The sequence below is a fragment of the Lacerta agilis genome, chromosome 3 (genome assembly GCF_009819535.1).
Source record: "Lacerta agilis isolate rLacAgi1 chromosome 3, rLacAgi1.pri, whole genome shotgun sequence".
Taxonomy (NCBI): Eukaryota; Metazoa; Chordata; class Lepidosauria; order Squamata; family Lacertidae; genus Lacerta; species Lacerta agilis.
The window spans coordinates 117367263-117387362 of NC_046314.1; the positions used below are offsets into that span (position 1 = coordinate 117367263).

The 20100-nt window shown below is 53.6% G+C and overlaps 2 protein-coding genes across 6 annotated transcripts in view; both read left to right on the forward strand.

Moving 5' to 3' along the window:
* DPYSL5 (dihydropyrimidinase like 5) overlaps positions 1-779 on the forward strand; it is a 41181-nt gene extending 40402 nt beyond the window's left edge. For 2 of the 3 annotated variants that reach the window (XM_033145255.1, XM_033145253.1), the window contains exon 12: positions 226-779. In XM_033145255.1, coding sequence (XP_033001146.1) covers positions 226-339 — 114 coding nt within the window. In that variant the 3' untranslated portion in view covers positions 340-779. The remainder of the gene's footprint in view (positions 1-225) is intronic. The other variant, XM_033145254.1, reaches the window with a different exon arrangement.
* Positions 1-20100, forward strand: part of MAPRE3 (microtubule associated protein RP/EB family member 3) — a 46338-nt gene that overhangs the window by 9077 nt on the left and 17161 nt on the right. Inside the window, exon 2 of one of the 3 annotated variants that reach the window (XM_033145257.1) lies at positions 12047-12098. Coding sequence is in view for 2 of the 3 variants with exons in the window: in XM_033145256.1 (XP_033001147.1) it covers positions 8246-8274 (29 nt within the window). In the remaining variant the exon portion in view is untranslated. Of the gene's footprint in view, positions 1-8209; positions 8275-12046; positions 12099-20100 lie in introns of those variants that run through there. The other 2 variants (XM_033145256.1, XM_033145258.1) reach the window with 2 other exon arrangements.

The following is a 20100-nucleotide window of genomic DNA, read 5'->3' on the forward strand; positions in this document are numbered from 1 at the left end:
CCCCTGCTCCCCCTTTGCTTGCCCCAAATTGCAAACGCACAAAAGAGTTTTTTCTAGGGTGGGGAGCTGGTGGAGCTGTATATGGGGGTCCTCGCCGCAGCTTTTCTCCTCCCCGGCTGGTCCTTATGGGCTCCCCGCTTTTGGCCTGGTTGGGACAGGATGTGCGCCCCCCCCCCCCCCGGTTGCCCGTGTGCTTCTGACCGCCCCGCTCTTCTCTGCCTCCAGGTTCTCAGATCGATGACCATGTTCCAAAGCGAGCTTCGGCCCGGATTCTCGCTCCCCCCGGAGGCAGGTCTAGCGGCATTTGGTAGCTGCTCCCCCGACTTGTCCCCCGACTAAGGACGCCGTCGCCGCCCCCCCTCCACTCGCCCGGCTGCCCCCCCCACGCCCTGCGGGCTCGAGGCAGACACACCTTTCACCGGACCAGCACCTCACACCTGATGCCGTGGTGACCCCCCCACCAAGACCCGTCCCCGGAATGAGGCTGCCGAGGGCCAGAGGCACCCCCCCTCACTCCACGGCTGCATGGAAACACAGGCTGAGGCACCGGGGGGGGGGGAGAGATGCTGGGCTGCTTCTGTCTCTTTCTTCCTAGTGGAGGGTGGCAGCTCCCCCAAGTGCCACGGGCGGTGGGGGTGGGGGCCGAATTAGGGAGGGGGCAGGGCCAAGGGGGAACCACCTGGGCCCCAGTTCCTTTCTGTTTTGCACGTTGGGTTTTTTGGATAAGTGACATTTTGACTTGTTTGTGCATCACGTGGAAAAAAAAGAATAATCCTGAAATAAAAGGTGCTTTGTGTGACTAGCAGTAGGATAGAAAGGGGGAGGCAGGTGGGGGGGCTAGGCAGGTCTCTAGGGTGGAGCCCCCCCCCCTTTTCCAAGCAGCACTTGCTGTGCAGGGAGGTTCATCCCAACATTGCTTAGCAGTAGTGGGGACCCCCCCTTTTGCTCTCTTCCCCGGGGAGGGGTGATGATGCCATGAGGTGGATGGGGGGGGTCCTCTGCTGCCTGCCCCCCCCCTTTCCCTGGCCTTCTCTGTATGCCCCACTGAGCTCCTCAGTGCCTTCTCTTGCGAGGGGGGAGAACTCCCACCCACCCCGCCCTTCCGTGAGCCCACCAGGCAGGAATTGCCAGGGAGGGCCCCGAGCCAAGGGTGCAAGAGGAGGGCCAGGACCCCTGGGCTCCCCCTGGAGAGTGCAGTGCAGTGGTTAGAGCAAGGGGGAAGGGGCACCATAAACCCCCCTCTCTCCGCACATTCCAGCATGGGATATGGAGCTTTCGTATCTGCACCTTTTGAAGACCGATGGTAGGCAGGAATCCCTTTCTGATCCTTGGGTAGGGAGTGCCCCCCCCTCCGTGGAGAATGGGTAGTGGGGTGAGGGGACCAGAGAGGCTGGCTGCTCCTCAAAGCCTTGGGGCCTCTCCTTGCCGCTCTGCAGAGGTGCATTGTCCTCTGTGACCCACTGTGAAGAGCTTGTGGGGGAAAAGCCAGTTGGGGTCTCAGCCAATGGTGGAGAGCACCTGTTTAACCTGAGAGATGCCAGGGGTGGGAAGGGATGTCTTGAGAAGCGCCAGCATACTCAACCCCCCCATTCCCCCACCCCTCTTTTAACACGATGGTGCTAACCCCCCTCCCCCCTGCCCTGGCTGACTGTTGGGGCCACAGAGCCCCCCTCCACCACCCCTCTGCCCACCCACCCACCCACCTGGTCTCCCACTGGAGTAGTGTGAAGTGTGAACCGTTACTTGTGCACCTTCTCCCCCCCCCACTAGTTGGTCCCCGTAGGTGTGCGAGGCTGGTGGGGGGCACGACAGAGGACTCCTTTGCCCCAGGACCACGGCGGAGGAGGAGTCCCGGCCTCCTGAGTGCGACCAGCCCCCCCGCCCGCCCCTCCGTTGGGATAGTCTTGTAATGGCTGTGATAGCACCTGCTGCCCTGTGCGTTTCTGTTTCCTCATTAAAGAGTGTTCTCATGGTACGAGGCTCCTGCGTCTGTGCTTCCGGCGTGGGGGGGGGAGCATTGAGATGGGCCGGGGGCCTCGACAAGCGCTCTCTCAAGGATGGCTCAAACCAACCGTCCATCAGGCACCAACGGTCCACACGTGGCGATTGTATCTGCTTTGATCGGATAATTAAATCTGCCGTGCTAAGCGGGATGTGGGCGTAAACAATGTGCAGAGCTACGTGCATCAGGTGGCAGCAAAGGGCAGCCTCGTGGGGGGGGCACAGAAGTGCATTTCCTCCTGCCCCCCCCCGGGGGCTGAGGCTTGGGATTCCTGCCTGCTTTGCCCTGTAAAACACACACACACACACCCCGCCAGGGTCCCTTGGAAGGTTCCAAGTTGATCCACTAGTGGCAATTCATGGGGGGCTTCTTTCTCTTTCCTTTGAAGAGATCTCTTGCTTCTTCGAACATTGCTAAATTACCTAGTTGTCGGTGTCTCTACTGATAATAATTTTTATTAGTTTTCCATTACAATAACCCAATAATAGCCTCATTATAACAATGCCAAATTATAATACAATTATTAATACCAATCATTCAGGTGCCAAATAATGTAATTTAGGTGCCCCACCCCCCTGCATGCTAAAATGGATGATTTGATTATTTCTGCGTTCCAAAATCCTATTAATTTCAATCACACTCCAGTCAAAATAGCAATCCCTTATACAAGTGATATATTCACAACTTTCATTCATGTTGACACATTAAATGATTTCTAGAAGTACAAGTGAGGCACTCAAACTATATCCTTGTTCTTCCTGTGGCAATGATTCTATCTGTGATGTTTCTTCCTGTCCTTGTAAAATATTCTGTCTATCTTTTCCTGGTTGTTGCTGTTCTCCATCATTCCTTGGATGGAGCTAATACCCCGTTGTTGTTCTCCAATGCTCCGTCCTGCGCTTCATTGTTTTGCAACTTCAGCAGCAGCTGCAGAAATCCCAAGCTGTCCCAATAAAAAAACAGTTTTTGCCATTTTTCCCTCTCAACCTGGGTAGAAGAGTGATCTGCAAATCACTCAGTAATGAACCTTATCCTTATCAACTCCTTGGCAAGCTGGCAGATTCCGTTCATCCTTCCATTCAGCTGAAGATAAGCAGTTATACTTCCAGTTTAATTAAATTCCAAGTCCTTTTAGCATTATTCAGTTCAATCCGTAGATAATAAAGGATAGGGAAGAGTCAGCTCTAAATTCCCATCGTAAACCTTTTGCAAAATAGAGCTTCCCTACCCTTTTCATTTATTTATTTTACACACAGTTCCATTTGATGTTATATTCCATATCTGTAATCCAGTTTCATCCCACTTCCCTGTACATATACAATTTGAACAAAGCACTTCAAGGGAGGGTTGCCGAATCATAAATGTACAAAAGAAAACTATATCAAGAAGCCATAGGCTCCCCCCATCTTTTACACCAAGTGAAGTCTTCTTTCAAGTTAAACCTTAACGACCTTGCAGCTGCTTCAATTCCGCAGTTAATGAGCACATCTCTTCTAGCACGCACCTGTAGATTAGTCAAAATTCAACTCTTAATAGGAGAACCTCTGCTTCTTGATGGCGACGAAGGAGGGTTTTCGGCAGGCAAAGGGCTTTTGCACTCAGCGCCTCCCTGCTCCCTACAATCCATGCCGGAGTGAGAGCTGGGTACTGAGGTGATCTACGAGTGAAGCCCGTTCCCCCTGTCCCTGGGGGGAACTTGCAAGGATAATTATCCTCAATTATCCTTGTTTTTTCTTCACCAACAATCTCCCGCTGTCATGGGAGCTGCCTCCATTAAGGCAGACTGGAATCGGAAGCCCCTAGTTGTCTGTGTCTCTGATCTTCAAGGATCCCCTTCAAGGTGGTCAGCCTACTCGAGTTAAAAGATCCTTCAGGTAACCATCGTACTGCAAACAAAGTACAGGTCACCCACAGTTCCTTACACTGGTTCTCAATTTTACTCTTGGACCCCTCAGTTTGATCCCATTTGCTAGAACGAACTGGAGCGGGTCCAAGACCTCATCGGCTGGCAAAGGCAGAGAAAACGTCAGAGCCTTCTTACCTGCGAGAGACTTCCTGGTCTGCTTTGAAGTGTTTGCACCCATTTTCTGATCAGATCCTGCCCCCCCCCCGTTCTCTAACTTGGCTCTGTGGTGCCCATCTTTTGGGGACCTCCTAAGTTGACTGGTGGCCTTTCGCTCAGGTCCCTTATCTAGTCCCTTTATGTGCAAGTTTCCCTGGCAACCCCCCCTTCACAACTGCTACGGAAATGACCCCCTTGCTTTCGGATGTCCGTTTCATTAATGGTACCAGTGCAGTTGGGTCCATAGATAGGACAGAGAATATGAAAAGGGGAAATGTGAGCCTCCTTGCTTTCAGATACTTGTTGATTCCCTTGCTTTCGGATGCCCGGTTTTTGAATGGTGCTGGTGCGGCTGAGTCGAAACATGAAAACAACAGCGGGCAGGACCCTTTTTCTATCTCATGGGCATTTCATGAATGGGACGGGTGCGGCTGGGACAAGGTAAAGGCAATAGGAAGGAGAGATTTTTGGTTGCCAGGCCTCAAAGACTCACTGCCCACACGACAACAGTGCACCTTCCCTCTGTATTCCCCCTTGTCAGAAGATGATCCTGGGATCTTTACTCCAGCCAGACTGAGTGTTTCTTTCCCTGGTTTGGCTCCACTAGGGACACTCTGCTTACTTCCATCAAGGGGAAGATAAAAGAGGCTGAAAATGCCCCAACAAAAGAGCCTGGTGTGTGCCAGATTGTCGGGGTCTCCAGCTCCCCCCAAACAGGTGAACCAAACGTCCCTTTGTGGTTGCCAAGAGCTGTTAAAAGAATCTGGGTTTGCCTTTGTGGCTCAGCCTTACTTGGGCGACTTGTTCTTTGATCAGAGTAAAGGGGGAGGGTGAAGACTACACCCGGGTTACACAAAAGCAAGGCAGCAAGTCTTTAGTCTGTAGCAACAGGGTGCCTACATCCAAAAACGGGAAGAAGAGAGGAACCCTGAACATCATGTGCAACGTCTTTTAAAAGTTCAGTCACTTGTCTCACCCCTTAGCAGAGAAACTCGCCCAAAAGCATAAGAGACACGTCACAGAAAGAGGCATTGCCTATCAGAAATTTGAATACATGATTTACAAACTGACCGTCAATATTACCTAAATAGCAAGGCCTTGGCTGCCTCACAAACAACAACAACAACAACTTATTATTTATACCCCGCCCATCCGGCTGGGTTTCTCCAGCCACTCTGGGCGGCTTCCAACAGATTGAAAACAGAATAAAGCATCAAATATTAAAAAGCTTCCCTAAACAGGGCTGCCTTCAGATGTCTTCTAAAAATCAGATAGTTGTTTATTTCCTTGACTTCTGATGGGAGGGTGTTCCACAGGGCGGGTGCCACCACCGAGAAGGCCCTTTGCCTGGTAAGTACTTACCTTACATTTCCTTTTGACAGTCTTAGCCCAGTTTTATTCATTGGACTATTGCTCAGACACCCCTCCCCCTTCATGTAAAGATTGACACCTTTTCTCCTCTGTTCAACCCTGGGCTAGCCGGTATTGCCCTTTTGATAGCTCCTGCCTATGTGCTTCTTCCAGTATACTGATATTAGTTTGCCTGTCTTCCCAAGTGATGTGTGAAATTTTTCAGAGACACCATTGATGGAATCTTTCTAGGAGTTGGAGATGGAGTTTATTGGCATTTACAGTATAAGCGGTCTGCGTTTCACAAACATACAGTGCTGAGCACCACCTTCCTGCCAACAAAAACTCTCTTCCCCGTATTCCACTTTCCCTTATTTTCCCCTTCTCCTGTCCATCATGACCCCAGGCACCAATTCAGCACCCCCATTGATGAAAAATAGAAATGGGAACCTGGAGAAATGGGAACCCTTTGCTCCCAATCTCTGAATGACTTCACTCAGCAGTTTCATTAAGATTTTAAAGTGCTTGTGAGACAGGCAGAACCCTCCATGACCCCACACTTTCTGTTCTGGGGTGAAGAAGGGAGGTTTTAATTACTTGCATTCTTCATTATTTTTTCCGTATAGCAAAGTATCACTACTGTATTTTGTTGCAAAGATGAGAAGAAGCCATTAATGAAAGGCATCTCGCTGGATGAGAAATAGACCTTAGAGGAATTAAGAGAGGGCATGCAAAGGGCAAAAATATGGTCTGAAGCTCAACATCAAAAAAACTAAGATCATGGCCACTGGTCCCCTCACCTCCTGGCAAATAGAAGGGGAAGAAATGGAGGCAGTGAGAGATTTTACTTTCTTGGGCTCCATGATCACTGCAGACGGTGACAGCAGTCACGATATTAAAAGACGTCTGCTTCTTGGGAGGAAAGCAATGACAAACCTAGACAGCATCTTACAAAGCAGAGACATCACCTTGCCAACAAAGGTCCGTATAGTTAAAGCTATGGTTTTCCCAGTAGTAATGTATGGAAGTGAGAGCTGGACCATAAAGAAGGCTGATCGCCGAAGAATTGATGCTTTTGAATTCTGGTGCTGGAGGAAACTCTTGAGAGTCCCATGGACTGCAAGAAGATCAAACTTATCCATCCTTAAAGAAATCAGCCCTGAGTGCTCACTGGAAGGACAGATCCTGAAGTTGAGGCTCCAGTACTTTGGCCACCTCATGAGAAGAGAAGACTCCCTAGAAAAGACCCTGATGTTGGGAAAGATGGAGGGCACAAGGAGAAGGGGACGACAGAGGATGAGATGGTTGGACAGTGTTCTCAAAGCGACTGGCATGAGTTTGGCCAAACTGCGAGAGGGAATGGAAGACAGGAGTGCCTGGTGTGCTCTGGTCCATGGGGTCACAAAGAGTCGGACATGACTAAACAACAGCAGCAGTGCAAGGGGCAATTCATACTAACCCCTTGACCCTGATCAAGAGGCGGCATTTTAAATTAACAGTGAAAAACAATCACTTCTGGTGAGTGTGACTTAATTGAGTGTAGACATTACAGAAGGGCCTTGGCCACGGGGGGAGGACATGGCCGGGTTCTATTCTGCTATGCACAGTGCTGTGCACAAACTTTGGTTCTCATTCTGCTTCCAACTCATTATGGAAAAACAAATGCCGCAACAGCATGAAAAGCTCCAATATAGAGGCAGCTGTTGTTTCAGGACAAACAAAGCAGACCTGTTCTCCGTGGCACTATTTTTCTATAAGCCTTTTTATTTTCAGCTTATTTGCTTTGGTGAAAATGGCATGAATATGTCTAGGGCAGACCTCCAACCAGCCTCTTAATGCTTCCTGTGAGAGTTGTCTGCACAGATTTCAATGCCATTTTGGTTGAAAAGCAAGCATGATTGAGTCACGTGTAGCCAGAAATCAAGGGAGTTTAGAGCAGGGTTACTTTTGTTGTTTACTTCCCAAGAGGAGGTAGACAATAAGATTATACTGTTTGCAAATATTCCATAATAGGCACCAGTGCATAATGCCAATTATTAACTGATATATGGGGCATGCTATGAGCTGCTGCACACTAATTCCCTATTGCTGGCTGAAGCCTCAACCGTCCAGGCCTAGCAATGGCCTCAGCACCACGCTTGTCATGCTCAAGCTTGAGCTGCCGGGGCAAGCGCCACTCTCTGGCCCATAGAATCACAGAATAGAAGAACGGGAAGGGACCCCAGGGTCATCTAGTCCAGCCCCCTGCAGTGCAGGAATCTACACTAAGGCATCCATGACAGAAGGCCACCCAACCTCTGCTAAAAAAACCAACCCACCAAGGAAGGAGAGTCCGCCATGTTGTGAGGGAGTCTGTCCCATTGTTGAACAGCTCTTGCCTTCAGAAAGTTCTTCGTAAAGAATGTCCTTTCTTTTTATATATATACTTTTTATTTTATTGGTTTTCCAAATTATTACAAATCAGCCCAAATTATTTAAATTAAATACAATTTCTTACAAAACAAAACAAAAGGTTTCTCACTCTTGTTGCAAACATATGTCCATTACTTCCTGACGTAGCAACTTCATCCTTCTTTAACCTCCCCTTCATCCATCTTGATGTTAGTCCATTCTTTCTAGTTTGGACAATATGGAGCGAGATGGTCCAGGGGCCTGACTCTGCAAGGAAGCGGCTCCCTGTGTGCAGCTGGGATTGGAAAGCATCCCCATGTTGCCTAGCAACCACCACACTCCAGGCTGGGCAATGGGGTTCCCTGGTTGCTTGGCAACCCCGTGGTCCTCCCTCCTCTTCAGAAAGTAGCCAAGCTGCCAGCTGGGGTTGCCACATTGCGATGGCTGTGGAAGGAGACTTGCCCTCAAGGTAAGTTGTGGGGAGCCAGCTGGCGAGCGGGGTGGGATGAGCTCACCTCCTGGGGAAGAGGCAGGAGGGCTTCTTCTCGAGAGGAAGCAGCCTCTCTCTCACCCTCTGTGGGAGGCCCTGGAGGGATGGTGCCCAGCCTTGGGCCTCCTGGCAGCCCCCACAAGGCCAAACCTCCAGGGAAGGCCTCTTGGGAAGGGGATGATCTAAAGCAGGGGACTGGGGGGCGGATCATAGAATGGTAGAGCTGGAAGGAGCCCTGAGGGTCATCTAGCCCAACCCCCCGCCCAACGTGGGGCTCGAACCCACGTTGCTCTACCAACTGAGCTGTCCCAAAGGCTTGAGGAGGGGCTTCAGTAGCCCCCTCCACTCCCACCACCACCACTTCTCCTCTCCAAATGTCCCCCCTCTCCTCCGGAGGAAGTGCAGGATGTAAACTAAATACAGTAGTTAATGCTGGTGAGTCATTTTTTGGGGGAAAGAGTGGCTGCAGCAACCCAACCAAATGGGTAGGGAAAATAATAATAAATAATAATAATAATAATAATAATAATAATAATAATAATAATAACTAGCATTCCATTGCATGTTGTTCTGCTTTGCAGATTTTATTTTATGGTGGCTGGGAGGGGGTGTTTGTCAGGGGTTTCCAGTGCCCACTTTGCACACTTTTGAGAGCTGGAGGAGAAGGCAGCACACCCCCGCCTCTGCCTTTGACCCCTCCTGGCCACCTCTTGCCCCTGCCCAGCAGTGCCTGGGGGAGGAGGGGGGACGGGGACAGCGGCAGGTCAAAGAGGCAGGACTGGGGGGCTGGGTGACTTCTCTGATGGGATATCTGCTGGACTACCAAGGGGTTAGGCATGGCTACCTCAGGCTCGCTGCTCTGAGCCCCAGTTCTGCCCAGAGGGAGGCAGCACTGACTTGAATCCAGCACAAGGGGACCCAAGTGACGCTGAATTCAAGACAAGGAAAGGGCTTCTCCCGCTCTCTTCATCATTTCACCTCTTCTTCATGCAGCACATAAAATACAGGATGGGTGGCTGTGATGGGCACCAACTAGGATGCATTGAATCATGCAGACAAATTAATGTGGACCCAAAGGCCCTGGAGGGCTGCTGGCCATGATGCCTGTGCTCTCTCTTGCAGCGTGAAGGGGGCTGCTGGGAATCCAGGGGGGGGGGGAGCAGCTGCCTGTGCCCTCAGGCCCTCCCTAGGGGCTTCCCATCGGGTCAGCTGCTGTGAGAACAAGATGCTGGATGCAATGGGACCCCTTTGGCCTAAATCCAGCTGCTGCAGGGCTCTGGTTGTGTTCCTGGACCCCTTGCAATGGGGCAGAGGCTACGAGGAGCCCTGTGCGCTACAGCTGGAGTGTGACTCCCCGAGAGTCAGCTTGGGGTGGCCAAATGCCCAAGGCCGGCTCTGCTGCTCAGCCTGGGACATACAGAAGAAGATAAAAGTAGCCCTGCTGGATCCGGCCAAAGGGCGCCCATCTAGCCCAGCCTCCTGTTCTCACAGCGGCGAACCAGATGCCTGTGGGAAACCTGCAAGCAGGATTCAAACACAATAATTGTCTCCCCTCTTGGGTTTTCTAGTATTCAGAAGCCTTGCTCCCTCTGTGGAGGCTGAGCAGAGCCATCCTGGCCAGGAGCCATCGACAGCCCTCTCCTCCTCCATGAATTTGTCTCACCCTATTCGAAAGCCATCGAAGGTTGGTGGCTGCCTCCCGTGGGTTTAGCAAATTCTGCGGTTTAGCAAATTCAGAAGTCTGCCAATGCTACTTTCTTTCTTTTTAAAATTTATTTGACTTATATACCCCCCCCCTTCATCAAAAGATATGTGTGGTTCACAAGATAAAAACACATGCCCTCCACGCTGCTACCCTTAGTCACAAGAAGAGAAGGTTAAGGGGGGATATGATAGCCATGTTCAAATATATCAAAGGATGTCATATAGAGGAGGGAGAAAGGTTGTTTTCTGCTGCTCCAGAGAAGCGGACACGGGACAATGGATTCAAACTACAAAAAAGAAGATTCCACCTAAACATTAGGAAGAACTTCCTGACAGTAAGAGCTGTTGGACAGTGGGATTTGCTGCCAAGGAGTGTGGTGGAGTCTCCTTCTTTGGAGGTCTTTAAGCGGAGGCTTGACAGCCATCTGTCAGGAATGCTTTGATGGTGTTTCCTGCTTGGCGGGGGGTTGGACTGGATGGCCCTTGGGGTCTCTTCCAACTCTAGGATTCTATGATTCTATGATTCTAAGTTAACCTGGCTTCATCTCTTCCATCCCGTCTTGCACAGCTAATTGGGTGTGCTAATCATGTTTTCAATCCCTCACCAGCTGACGGATCCAGACAGCCTTGCTCTTTGTTTATTGCCGCCTTTTGTGCCCTGGAGCTTGCGCTCTCACCTGCCTGGCCTGCTCTGGCCTGCACAAGGTCTTTGCAATCCACACCTGGACCTTGAAGGATGAGATGGATTTATACGGCTTCTGACTTGCTCCTTTTAGTTTACGTGCTTTGAGGAAAAGGCTTTTTAAGAGCTCAGGCCTCCTCCAGCTGAGAAGCCACATGCAGACCTTCTGCCCCGCAACCAGCCGCCCTGGGCATGCCAGCTGCCTCTTGCACATGCCAGCACCCTCCCCTCTTGGGTCATGCGCTGCTGCTTTGCTGGCACCCCTAAAGGCCCTTTGGGGTCAGGTTTTGGAGGCTGGGGTGGAAGAGGCAAGGTTGGCGCTTAACTCGTCTGCCTTTCCTTGCAGGATGAATGTAGCACAAATCCCAAAGATCAAGCCAGAAACAGGCAGCCTGCACCTGCTTAGAATCCTAGAATTGTAGAGTGGTGGTGGTGGTGGGGAACCTGAGGGTCATCTGGTCCATCCCCCTGCAAGGCAGTCCTGCTGGAACTTGGCTTGGGCTGTTATGGAATGTGCTCTCCTTGTGGGTCTTGGTGACTGCTGTCCTGCTCCCTGAATTGCACTAGGGATCCCAGTGCATCCCTAGGCTGCCAATGTGGGCCAAGGCCAGAGGTCAGCCTAGCTGGGCCTCCTAGTGGGGACCCCCCTCCGGCTTCACGCCCAGCCCCCTCCCTCCTAAGGGCTTGTGGGGGAATGCAAGGCTACTTTGCCTGTCGATGTGTAACCAGCCTCTGGTGCTAGGCAGCCGAGGGAAGAATTGCCTTTTGGAAACCAGCGCCCAACATCCTGGGGCCGTGAGTTCCACAGTTTAACCATGTGCTGCGTGAAGAAGTCAGAGGGTGGCTCCTGTTTCCCCTTCAGGGCACCTGGCCGGCCACTGTCGGAGGAGGCGCTGCCGAGCCAGGCGGGTCCCCTCGGGCTTGATCCTGCCACCTGGGCCTGATCCTGTCACCTCTTCTTGCTTTCCTCATCTTTGCCGTAGATTGGTTTCCCCGCAGAGGCGAGGGCTGTGGGCCTCTGCACATGCTCGGGGAGACTCTTCCTCCGAGGGAGGGACCAAGGCTGCTCCCCAGAGAGACGGGAGGCGCTCAGCTGCTTTCGCCCGCGGATACCCAGGGATGCTCTCGCGCGTGCGCAGAGGGGCGTGTGGGCGGGGCTTGCGAGGCCGCGCCTTCCCGGAGAAGAGGCGGGAGAAGCTCCTCTCTCTCTCTCTCTCTCTCACCCCGCCCTCCCTCTGCGGTTGCCATGGCAACGCGGAGGGCGGAGCCACGGTCGCGAGCGCCGTCGGCCGGCCCCTGCTCGGGGGCGGCGCATGCGCGGGACACTCCTCCCGGCCCCCCAGCAGAGCCGGCCCGGTCCGTGAGGAGGCGGCGGAGGACGGAGCCAGCCAGCCGCCGTTGCCGCGCCGGCACCGCCGTGAGTCGGGGGCGAGGGGGGGGGGCGGGAAGGGTGAAGGCAGCGGGCGCCGGGACCCCCCCTCCTCTCACAAGATGCGGAGCCACGAGAAAGGGGTCCCCCCACCTCGTCGGCCCCGGGGGGAGAGCGGGGGGGGCGGCGTGGCTCCGGAGGGGGGTCCGGGGAGGGGCCTGGCCCGCCAGGTGCCTCTGTCTGCGCGCCGCGGGCCACCGTGACTCGGCAGTCCGACGGGGCTCCTCTGGAGGCGACCCCCCCCCGCCGCCGCGTAGGGATCCCGCCCTGTCCCTGCCTCGTGGAGGGCGGGGGGGGGTCGTGTCTGCCCTCGGCGCCCCCTTCCCGGGAGGAGGAGGGTGTCCCGTCGGGGGGCTGGGATGGGGACCCCCGTATCCTCGCCCCCTCCCTCCCTGCCCCTCGTGGGCCTCCTGACAGGGGACGGGGCTTGCCGGGGGGGGGGTTGTCGCGCCGGTGCGTCTCTCCGCGCGTCGGTGTCGTCGTCGGTGTCCCTCCTTCCCTCCGGGTCTCTCGCCTGGGGACACGTGTGAGCGCGCGTGCCGCCGCTGCCGCAAAATGGCTCCTGCCTCGACGGAGGGGGAGGAGGGCGAAGGAGCCCCCTTTTCCCTCCTCCGCCGGAGTCTCCCCGCAGGGATGGAGGACGGGCCCCTGCTGCGCACCTGCCGCCCCCCCCCCCCCCCCATGGGGCTGCTGGGCTCGAGGCAGCAAGCACCCCACCGCCCGGGAACCCCTTTCCCCTCCACGCGTGAAGGCTTTCCTGCGGGGAGAAGATCCAGAGGCCGCACAAGGAGGGCCTGGCTGGACCCGGCCCAGGACGCCTCCAGCCCAGCATCGAGGTCTGGCGGTGGCCCAAGAGTTGCTGGCCGGGAAACCAGCAAGCAGGATTCGATCCGAAAAGCAGGTTCCGCTCTCTCCCGTCCGGATTCCCTCTCCAGCTCTCGGCCTCCACGGATTCCGCTCTAACACAAGCCAGCTCCACACGCATCCCTTGTCCCCATCCTGCTCTCTCTTAGGGCAAAAAGTGATGGTGGGCACTTGCCAAAAAGCTCTTAAGAGTTAGCAAAGTGCAAAAGAAGGAGCTGCATGCTTTCATCCTAGGACTGGGGCATACCAGAATCTTCCCGGTGATCCTGTCAGCCTGTGCTGAAGTAAGTGGGCAGATCCTGACCCCATGGCCAGGGCGGTTCACGGTTGGTTTGCTCTTTGCAAAACATCCTTGCCCATCGCTGCTGATTTGTTGACCGATGGGATGCCAGCAGAGAGGCCTCCGCACACTCTGTGGCATAGCTGGAGAGGGTGTGGCTGGAGGACCATTTTAGCTCTGAGCCGCTTGTGGGCATTGGCTCCTGCTTGTCCCTTTGCGGTAGCCGGCAAGGCACTGGGCAGCCTGGCAGTGTTGCTGCGTTCTTTTTTCAGCTGGTGAGACTCCTTAGACCAGACTGCTGCTGCTTATGAATGAGCCCTGCCTTGGGGCCCAGCATGCCTCCTTTGAATGCTCTGCCCCTGCGGCAGAGGGCAAGGCAAGGCGTGGCTGCGCTCGGCTATCGAAACCCTTTGGGGTGGCCCCTGGGGCCTCCTGGGTCGGCCAGCAAATGCTGCACCCCCTCCTGACCCCATTGCTCTTCCCTCCCATCCGGCTGCCTTGGCCGTCAGCAGTTGTGCTGTTGGTGTTCTCTTCTCAAGTGTCGACGGCTCATCCTTGCCCTTTCTGCCATCTGCTCCTATTGTGCCATGATCCAGGTGCTTCCTTCCACAAGGAGCCGATGGAGTCTGCGCACACCCCACCCAGCCCTGGGGCCCTTCAGATACTTTGCCCAGCAACCCCCCCCCCCCCGTCTAAGAGATGAAGGGAGCTGGAGTCAGCAAAGTGTGGAAGGCACCAAACGGGGCGGGAGGGAGACCCTGTGGGTCTCTGAGCCACCTTGCAGATGCCATTTGAACGGCATTCTTTTAGGGGTGGAGTGTCAAGATGCCATACACAGCTTCGTGTCTGAGAAGTGTGGACAGGCAATTGCTGAAAAGCTGAGAGCTCTTTTTGTGGAGGCTCCTTGCTTAGCTTTCCTGATTTCCGGCTGTCCCTTGACTTGGTGGTTTGCTGCTGTGAGAAGAGGCTTCTGGCCTGGATGGGCCCCGTTGGCCTCTTCCAGCCGCCTCTTCTTGTGTTCCCATGAGAGAAAGGCAGCCTCAAGTCCTTGCTGGAAAGATGCTCTGAGTGTTCTGCACAGCCAGCCTCAAACTTCACCTTGATCGCTCATATTTATGAACCTGTCAGACAGAATATCTGCTGTTTGTGCCTGAGACGGCTTTTCTCTCAAGGAGTCTGCAGGCTTCACTCGGCAGGCGCGTCATTCAGGGTGGCTGGGAATGTGCAGGGATGACCAGCTACTCTTCTGATGGATCTAGTGCTGTGCCCCTTCCTCTTGACTTAGCCCAGTGTAGTCTCATAGCAGGTAACAAGGAAATTGAGATGAAGTGTGCAGGACGGGGGGTTGTTGCTACAGATGCAACAAAAAGCATGTTCTGCATTCACACTGACCTTGCCAACATCTTGAGAGAAAGGAGAGAATCAGCAGAGCAGGGGCTTCTGGAGAGGATTGGCCAAGAGAGAAGATTCCTAGGGAATGCAGGAGGAGCTGGAGGGAGGAGGAGACAGGAACCCAAGGGGCAGCCTGGGAAACCGTGGCTGCTGCTCTTGACTCCAGCCTCTTTCACTGGGGGGGAGTGTAAGATTTGTGGTCTTCCCTCCTTGCACAGATTTCTGAAGCAAAACTTCAGATTTCTGGGCAGCCTGGGATTTTTGCAGATCTGACAAACAGCTGCCGATGGATGCCTTGGAAATTTCCAAGGGAAGAAATTCCATGAGCTTCCCAGACAGCTGCTTCTGCGGATCCTTGCCTCTGGTCCTCATATCCCTCTCTTCATTTGAAAATGCTTTTAAATACTTGAAATAACTGGCATATCTGAAGAGGATGGGCAGAGACCCCCCCAGGGCCTACTGCTTTATTATGGGCTGGGAGTTAGAAGGCTCTGGTTAAGTGAGTGAGCTGAGAGGGGAGCTGGTGGTGGATGAGCTGCCGTCTTGACATGCTGTGTCACTGCTGCTCACTGTGCCCAGGCCTGGGGCAGAGGTGGTGCTTGGATAAGTGGGTCAGGCCCTCTGTTAATTTTGCTGGAGCTGTGTCAGCACAGTCTGCTCTGTCAAGCCTCAGCTGCAAGGGCCCCGCAACAACCTCTTGCCCAGCCACCCTTGAAATTTGAAGCTGGCCCCAGCTAGTTCTTTATCACCATTCTTGTCCCCCTCCCCCCCCCCCACAAAAGTGCTGCTAAATGGCTATATCTGGGGATTGCAGGGAAGACCTCCTGGTTTCTCTTGCCTGGGAGCCACATCAGCCACGCTGATCTAAGGATTTTCCCAGTTCTGGCTGCGGCAGGAGCCTTGGCAGGTGGGGTTGTGGTGGGTCCGCGTATATGGAACTTAATTTGGGACAGGCAGCTGCAAAGGGTCTGGAGAAAGAGGTGCAGGCTCAGGAAAGCCAAAAGGAGAGGGAGCCTGAGCTGCAGGGGGAGTGGTGGGCCTGCCCTGGTGCTGATGGAAAGCTGACCCCCACCTCCACTCATGTAAAGGGAATCTTCCTGCTCAGGGCCCTCCTATACACAACTGCCACAGCTGACTTCTGCTCCTGGAAGTCTGCTGGCCTTGCCTGCGCATATTTTCCACGAGTTATCGCCCAGGTAGGGTCCCTTGCTAATTGCCGGGATGATAGAAAGTGAAAAGGTGGTGAGTGTGGCTTCTAACGGCGCTTTGGCAAGAGCAGGGACTGTTTTGCCTCGTAGTGGAGACGCCCGCCTGCTTGCCTGCTGCAGCGGCCTTGTTTAATTCTGCTTTATTTGAAAAGGGCTTGCCACTTTCTTGCAAACGGGGCCCACCCACCACTCCTCCTGTTTGCTTTTCCTCTGTTTGTGGCAGGCTCTTTCCTCCTCTCGGTCACCCTGTGCCACACAGTCCACGTCTCTGGTGCTGATCTTCAGCGGTGCTTCCACATGGGGCTTTGGGTGGCAGAGAAATGCAGATGCCAAAGTCTGGGAGTGTTGGGAGGATGGGTGGCACTTGTTCTCCTTGAAGGGAGGATGTATGCAAGCAAGCTGAGAAATGCCCACAGTTGTTGCTTACCTTGGAGTTCTGCGGTCTTGCTCAGAGGCCCCAAAGACAGCTGCGTGGCTTGGGTGGAATTCCTGCTCTCCATGGTTACTCCAGAGATAGTTATTTATATAGTCTCCTATTTGGCCTTTGTGTGCCCCTTCCCCACAGCCCTGTCTGATGGATCAGGGTGGGCATTTGGTCAGAGTATGGGAAGGGAACCTGGGCTTGACTGCCCTCTCCCCCCCTCTGCTGCAAGCTTTCTGACTAGTGGGTGCAAGTGGTGTTTTTACTTTCATGAATTCCCAGCATTTGGGGGGGGGTGCTTTCAGCAGCTCCAAAACATTAACGATCAACAGGCAACAAGAGTTCTCTGGAGTCTTGAAGCAGATATAGTTGTCTGCCTTCCTGATCGCTCTACTGTTACCGGTAGTGAAGTCTTTGGTTAGGGCAACCCACCCCTTGAGTGGAGTCCAACACACGTCCCGGCGGCGCTTTGTTGTTGGGGCTTTCTCAGCTCCTCCTTCTCTCCCTTGGTGTTGTCTGGGTGTGCCAGGCATGAAGGAGAGTGGTGTTGTCTGGGTGTGCCAGGCTGGTGGAGAGAGGCATTCATGTTAATGCTCCAGGTGGGATGCCGTTGGCAAGGAGGGGAATGGCGCAGGATGGTGTTTCTCCAGAGTTTGGGGACTTCTCTCACCAAGAGCCAGAGGTCTGGCTCATAACAGAAGGGAGGCCAGGCTCTGGAGTCAGCAGCACTCCAGAGTTCACAGTCAGTGTTAGAAACTGAGCTATGGAAGCTAGGAGCTAAAGGACACCTTAGGCCTAGGTTATGGGCACAACAGCGGACTGTCTAGGCATGCTTTTTTATAACAAGAATACAAAGCTGGAAATGAATGAGCTGCAGCTAAAAAGTCTTATGTTCATTTTTCACATGGTCTAGTCCGGGGGTCAGCAACCCGCGGCTCCGGAGCCGCATGCGGCTCTTTGACAGGTTTGCTGCGGCTCCGGGCAGGGCCGGCGCTTAGCGCCGAAATGTAGGAGGCGCCGCGCCGCGCTGCTGGCCCGCCTGCGCCCACCCACTTGCCGCGCTGCTGCCCCGCCTGCGCTGCTGCCCCGCCTGCACTGCTGCCCCGCCTGTGCCCACCCCCCTGAACGCGGCGGGGGATGGGGGGAGGCGGGCAGGAAGCGACGGGGATGTTGCTGGATCATGTCAGCACCTCTGTTCGCCGAAAGAAGCTTCTTTCGGCAAACGGAGGTGCTGACACGATCCAGCAACATCCCCGTCGCTTCCTGCTGCTTCTCCCCATCCCCCACCGCGTTCGGCGGGAGGTGCGGGGAGGCAGCTGCGATGCCTGCTTTTGGGATCGGTGGGCGGCAGGGAGGTTGGTGGAGGATTTCCTCCACCACCCCACGCGCTGCCCTCCGATCCCAAAGGTGCGGGGTGGTGGAGAAAACAGCGGGGATGCTGCTGCTTTCTCCACCACCCCGCGCCAATGCCAAAAGCAGGCTCATCCCCGCATGCTTTAAAGGGACATGGGTAGGAGGGGAGAAACGGAGTGTTCTCCCCTCGTCCCCATGTCCCTTTAAAGCAAGCGGGGATGAGCCGCTGTGAAGGGCTCCCCCTCCAGCGCACCCCTCCCTGCCTTTTAGAGGAGGAAAACCAGTTTTGATCCTGGGTACGCCCCTGAGTCAATGCAAAAAAGTAAGAACTTATTCTTGTTGTTTTTACTAATTATACTTTGCATTGGCTCCTATACGTTATTTATTATTATTGCATTAAGGTAAGAAACAATATATGCAGCGTTATATTTGTTTTAAATGTCGCAATGGCTTTGCGGCTCCCAGTTTTTTTTTTCCTTTGGAAACGGGTCCAAGTGGCTCTTTTCGTCTTAAAGGTTGCAGACCCCTGGCTCTAGTCCTTCCCCTCCCCACTCCCCCAATATTCTTAGGAGGGTCTTCTCTCCAATCTTCAGAGAGTAGCTGGAAGTGGGGAGGCAGAAAAAGGTCCTCCTTTCCTTCCACTCTGCAGTTCTAATCTGAAATCTTAGGCGCAGTACTGCTCCCAGAGCTCAGAAACTGCTCGCGCTTATGAAATTCCCTGTTGCAAAATGCGCCTAGAACAATGGGAGTTTCAAACACCGTTCCCAGTTGCCGCTAGAATGAGGTGGAACCTTTGTTTATACAAGGGACAGTTGCTGCCTATTGCAGGGGGTGGGACTAGATGATCCTCGGGATCCCTTCCAACTCTATGATTCTATGAAATCTGTAGTGTGAACACTCTTGAAATACTGTCCCTGGTTGTGGCCGCAACACTTCGAAAAAGACATTGTAGAGCTGGTAAAAGGTGCAGGAAAGGGCTATATCGAACTGTTCAGGGGGCTGGATGAGGAGAGGTGGCAATGCTTGGGAATTTTTAGTTGGGGGGGGGAGGTGGGTGCAGTGGGCGGGGATGGGACGGGACATAATAGAGGTCTGTCAGATTATGCATGGCATGGAGAAAGTGGTGAATAGAGAGTATTTTCTCCATGATTCTGGAGCCTGAGTTGACATCAGACAGGACTTTTGTTCCAGACTGTTCCAGCTTTTCATCCATGCAGGGACCCCACACCTGAGCACAAGCTCTTCCCTGCCTGGTTTGCTGTTCTGGGTCAGGTTCAGCCTGCGATCTGGTTTCTGTTCCTTAGTTTGCCTTTGCAGTATCCGAGTGAAGCTCTGGGGGGAATCCCCGGGGCTTAGAAATGCGATGCTCTGCCAAGGGATGTGAAATACCTTTCTCGGTTGGCTTGGAGTCTAGTGCCTCTTTGCCTGTGTCTACGGCTAGAGCTGAGCCATTGGTTCAGAGAGGCCCACTTTCTCTGGCTGCATCTTCTGCACATCACAGCTTCTGGGAAGGCCAGCATCTGCACGGCCTTCCTCAAGTTTTGGGAGAATGGTTTCCAAGAGCTGGCACTGGCTGGCAAATCGGGATCCCAGCATCCTCCAAAGACCACCTCACCCTTTCTGTCCTATTGCACTCCTGCTGTAAGCACCATTTGGCAGAAAGGTAGAAGGCAGATTTAAAGAATAATCCAAATAAATAAATTTCCTGTTATCACCCGTGGGAGACCGCACATCCTAGCAGTGCAGGGAGTAATGGCTGGCGCTGCAGCTGGCGCATCCCTGGCTCCTGTAGACTCACCTTCTGGGAGCTGGCTAAATTCTGTTTACCTGGCCCTACTTTCACCAGCTGAGATGGGGGGTGGGGTGGGAGAGCTACTTAAAGCAGCCTAACTGCGTTTCTGTTAGTGTATTTGCATTTCTTCCACAGTGAATCTTCAGGACAGGGAGGCTAGGAATTCTCTGGCTTGATGCACAAGATTTGTTCCATTTGTAGACAAGCAAAGGAGCTTGTGACCTCCCCAACAAAGGCCAGCTTGTTCGGCAGTGGGAGAGCATCTGCTTTGCATGCAGAAATGTCCAGTTTAATCCTTGGTATCTCCAGGCAGGATTGGGAATCTTCCTGGGAGAGACGCTGCCGGTCAGCATGGGCACTCCTGTTCTAGATGGACCAATGGTTTGATCTGGTCAAAGGGCAGCTTGCGGTTTTCTTGGAGCCCCTCACATGAGCAGGTTGTGGGTCTCTGGAAGGAGGCTCAGGGGTTTGAGACTCCAGTTGGTGGGAGATCTGTGTCCAAGCAAAGCCCAACACCTCCAGGGACCTTTGAGGAGGTCAGGACAATGTGCATTGCCTTGTATGACTGCAGCAATGTGCAGGGTGGATAAAAAAATCAATGATTGTTTAAAAAAATAGAACCAGATTTTTTAAAATTGAAATTGGATTTTTAAAATAAAATGCTTTTGGAGGAAAAATCT